This window comes from Zootoca vivipara, chromosome 12 (genome assembly GCF_965207765.1).
Source record: "Zootoca vivipara chromosome 12, rZooViv2.hap1.1, whole genome shotgun sequence".
Taxonomy (NCBI): Eukaryota; Metazoa; Chordata; class Lepidosauria; order Squamata; family Lacertidae; genus Zootoca; species Zootoca vivipara.
This window is the reverse complement of record NC_142595.1, coordinates 47,443,868-47,448,505: the sequence shown is the minus strand read 5'-3', so window position 1 is coordinate 47,448,505 and position 4,638 is coordinate 47,443,868. Positions and strand designations below refer to the sequence as shown.

At 48.2% G+C, this 4,638-nt stretch overlaps 1 protein-coding gene across 1 annotated transcript; it reads right to left on the bottom strand.

The window, feature by feature from the left end:
• Nucleotides 1-2,367: 2,367 nt before the first annotated feature.
• On the bottom strand, nucleotides 2,368-3,963 carry LOC148684134 (endogenous retrovirus group 3 member 1 Env polyprotein-like). The gene has a single exon (XM_088655230.1). It carries the CDS (start codon nucleotides 3,961-3,963, stop codon nucleotides 2,368-2,370), a length of 1,596 nt encoding a protein of 531 aa, XP_088511356.1.
• Between the last annotated feature and the right edge of the window lie 675 nt (nucleotides 3,964-4,638).

The following is a 4,638-nucleotide window of genomic DNA, read 5'->3' as shown; positions in this document are numbered from 1 at the left end:
TTATATATGCTGCAAGCTGCCCAGAGTGGCTGGGGAAACCCAGCCAGATGTGCGGTGTATAAATAATAATAATAATAATAATAATGATAAGTGAGCATAGGTACTGTGCTGACCTGAGGGTTTGACATCTGCCCTAGGCCATGACATTCTCCTGGGTCCCAGGTTATGACACCCAGATATCATCATCTATATATAAAAAAATGTAGACGCTGCGTGCGTGGAGGTAACACCCTTGCACCGTAACCGCTGAACCGAATTGCATCAAATTAGGGCAAAGTGTCATAGCTGCCAAGTTTTCCCTTTTCTCGCGAGGAAGCCTATTCAGCATAAGGGAAAATCCCTTAAAAAAAGGGATAACTTGGCAGCTATGGAAAGTGTACCTTGCCCATCAGGGAGGGATCTGGCATAATTTTTTTCCTAAAAAAGCACACCTTTCATACCTAAAATAATGATTAAACACAAAAAGTGGCGCCCAAATTAGACATCACCAGCAGAAGGTCTGAAGACTCCAGCAGCATCCAATAGAAAGGCAGATCGCGTGCTCTGAAGGGCGGCTCCAAATAATGACATCATCAACCGAGCAACTGAAACCACCAAGGCGCCATTACCAGACAACCCACAGAGTCAGGTCGGGGCCAAGGAATGGAGATACAGGGCGGAGGCCTTGGCTTGCATTTAAATACTAGCCCAAGCCAAGGCTGACAGACTAGGCCTCGGCTCTACTTTACAGCCTACAGACTAGGCCTCAGCTCTACAACCTACAAACTAGGCATCTACTCTAAATACTATCCCGAGTGGAGCCCTGGGTGGGGGGTTGGGGAGGAGGGGCCCGAATAGGTCATGGGCTTACATAGGGTGTGGGGGGGTGCCACAGGCTGGGGGGGGGACGGGATACCTCATGGGTCGCTACAGGATGGGAGTAATCACAGGGATGAGACACAACGGGGGGAGGGGAGGGGGAGGAAAATACACATAGTCCGGTGGGAACGGACACATCCTCCCCATTTCCTGGGAAACAAGGACCCTGAGTCAGGCACAGCAAACAATCATAAGAAAACAAAAATAATTAAAACAACAAATCCAAGGACAAGTTCATACATCTGGAAAAGCATATTACATCAAAACACTAACCAAAAACAAGTTATGCAACCATTACCATTCAAAACACAAATGACATCAATACTCCCCCCGGAAAAAACCTCCCACAGCAACGCGTGGCCAGGTCAGCTAGTAATAAATAAAAATATTAAACAAAATATCATTTCTATCCCATGGGGGGGGGGACCCAAGTTCTGTATGTGTGTGGCCAGTGCCAGATTTATGTATAAGCTAAACAAGCAAAATTTAGGGCCCCACTCTCTTGGAGGCCCCCCCAAAAAATTGAAGGAAAAAATCCCCTGGATGTACATTTCCAAAATATAAGATAAAAAACAAATAAAATAAAACCTACATACAGCAACACTGTTTTGTGTTGTGTAGTCTCCTATTTGTCATGTGCAAATGACCTTAGATACCTATTAGGTCCATAAATTACCATGTAGCATATTTGTTTAGTCGTTTAGTCATGTCTAACTCTTCAAGAGAGTGAGAGCTGGACCATAAAGAAGGCTGATCGCCAAAGAATTGATGCTTTTGAATTATGGTGCTGGAAGAGACTCTTGAGAGTCCCATGGACTGCAAGAAGATCAAACCTCTCCATTCTGAAGGAAATCAGCCCTGAGTGCTCACTGGAAGGACAGATCCTGAAGCTGAGGCTCCAATACTTTGGCTACCTCATGAGAAGAGAAGACTCCCTGGAAAAGACCCTGATGTTGGGAAAGATGGAGGGCACAAGGAGAAGGGGACGGCAGAGGACGAGATGGTTGGACAGTGTTCTCGAAGCTACAAACATGAGTCTGACCAAACTGCGGGAAGCAGTGCAAGACAGGAGTGCCTGGCGTGCTCTGGTCCATGGGGTCACGAAGAGTCAGACACAAACCTAATGTATAGGTTTGATCTCCTTGCAGTTGTGAGAAGTCACGGAGCGTGGCTATTAACCAGACAAGGAGACACCGAAGTAAGCTCTGAAACTCCCTTTATTATAACGCGTTTGCAAAGGCGGGCTCCTCGACCGGAGTGGTGCGAAGAGCCCCGACCCACACACAAGCTGAAGCTTATAACCCTATTGCTGCCGCCCCTCCTTAGAGGCTTGGCTTACAATCTATCTATCAGAGAAAGACACATTTCTAATACATTAACCAATCTACACTCTCTATTCTAAAGTTAACCTTATTAGGAAGCATGGGCTATACTTCCTTATCTCTACTCTAACTTAGCTGACGTGGCACCCTGGAACTTTCCACTGAGTTCGAGGCACATCCTGTATCATCACTCACTCTCACAATCCCCCCTCTTTTTGTATCTTGACTTGAACTCACATAATAGGTCCTGGTAATCTCCTTCCTCCTCTTTTTCTAGACTTCCTTCTGGCACACCTATTGGGAGGGGCTTATAAGCCTGCATTAGCATCATTATGCGGGGGGGGGGGACTGCCCTATCCATCATTCTTTCCATCATTGACTGTAAGCATTGTAGCAAGCAGGGCATACAAAAGCAGAAAAGGATTAAAATCACAAGGGGTCCCGCTAATGCAAGAAGGATTCCTCGCAACCATCCACCGGGTAGAAACTTCTCCCACCAGGACATGTCCCACCCTTCCCATGTCTGTACTGGGACATGTGCCGTTTTTTGGATTTCATCCGCTAGATCTCTTATGGCTTGTCCGTGGTTGGAGATGTTAAAACAACACGCCTCTCCGGTCAAATTAAGGGCTTTACAGAAGCCTCCCTGCCTTGCCAGAACAAAATCCATCCCTAATTTCAATTGCATTACCGCTGTTCTTGTCTCGTCAAGCTGGGTAGCGACCAGCCGAAGTGCCTTGGCGGTGGCATTCGCTACTATTTCTACCACAGCCTGTAGTCGAATTATACGATTCAAATTGTAGATGGGTTCCCTTGCTCCCGCTATTAGCTCATTCTGATCCCATGAGGCCGGGTCGTAATGGGCTAATATTCTTTCAGGGGGCCATGCTGAACCCCAATTCTGTGTGCTACCACTTGCCACACTGAATTTACTAGTGTCCACGCTGGTGCTTCTTCGGCTGCGTCTGGTAGGGCTACCGGGCAGGACCCACATGGGTGGTAACAGAAACGCAGGGAAACAGGACCCACACCACTGACTGGGTAGGACCGTATACGCGGTTCTCCCACATACCCAATAAAGGCCCACCTTTGCTTGCGTGACACCCCCACCTGCGAAGCTCAGCACTAGTCGGTTTAAAAGTTCGACCAAAGGTTGGCACTTTCCATCACACCCACTATAAATGACCCTACTATTCACGGCCGTCACATTGTCTGGGTTACAGGAACAATTACAATGAGATTGGCCCACAAAGGTGGACTGGGTGGTGGTTGACTTGCATCTCCGGCGGACACACAGATGCCCTCGGACCTCAAGAACCCTCAAGGGGGACGGGTGCTGCCACGTTGGCCAAAGCTCGGAATCTGGGAGCCTGGAAAAGTTGTGGATGGACGACTGATTAAATGGTAGTGGGAGGAATGGCATTCCTTCTTGCGCGTCTGTTGGGCCAAGGGTACATACCAGGCACATAGTTTTGTTAACCGCATGTGCCATCATTTCAGCCATTTGTAGCCATTTGTTATGGGGGTTCCTGGCCCCCCACTCGTGCATTCGTTCCGTGATGTTATAGAGGGAAATCTTGCCCCCTGACCCTATGTTCCCAGCGCATTCTGCTGTGAAGCAAAGGGCAAGCACCACCAATGGTATTGTGGTACCACGTCGCCTCCCACATATCCGGTCTCTTTCATGCCAACAAAAATATATAATCATCCACAGACACACTCCTGCACACGTGACCCCTGCCCACCAATACCAATGGTTCCATGGCTCCTCCCACCTATCCATTGTGAGCGTGGGGAATGCGATGGTACTAAACCTGGGCTTAAACAGGTTGTTGTGGGGGAGTTACAACTCCGAGGGGTGATAGGTATTTTAGTGCTTCTATGACGGTAGGACTTTCAACTAATTCGCATTGGACCGCCCCTCCCAACGCTATTCTACAGTGTTGAAGGATTATGTCTTCTATGAAAATAATATTACATTCCTCTGAACAATGCACACATTGCACGCACCCCTCACAATGAGCACAGCAACAACATTCGAAAAAGCATTCACAGGTACAAAATAAGCACATTTAGGTTACAGTCCTGGGGTATCCTTCTGGGTCCTGGTCCCTGATTTAGTGAGTGTCACCTTCAGCGGGTTGTCAGGGCTGGCCGTCGCCGTCCAATTCTCGGACGGAACTTTTTTTACCCGGTGGTAATGGGTCCATCCATGTTCTCTGGTCCGGACTGCTGATTCGGTTGTGAGCAGGACCTGGTACGGACCTTCCCAGCTCGGGCTGAGCTTCTCCGTTCGCCAAGCCTTTATCAGGACCAGATCACCAGGTTGGAAACTGTGCTGTTGCTCCAAGAGTGGGGGCCGCTGTGCTAGTATGCCTTGTCTGTGGAAAGATAACAGAGACTGGGACAGTGACTGCAAATATTTCCTGGTAAACTGATCCCTGAGTTCAATTTGAGG

Bases quoted from the DNA above. Each gene is read 5' to 3' on its own strand.
- LOC148684134 (XM_088655230.1), bottom strand. From the start codon at position 3,963: ATGGATAGGTGGGAGGAGCCATGGAACCATTGGTATTGGTGGGCAGGG.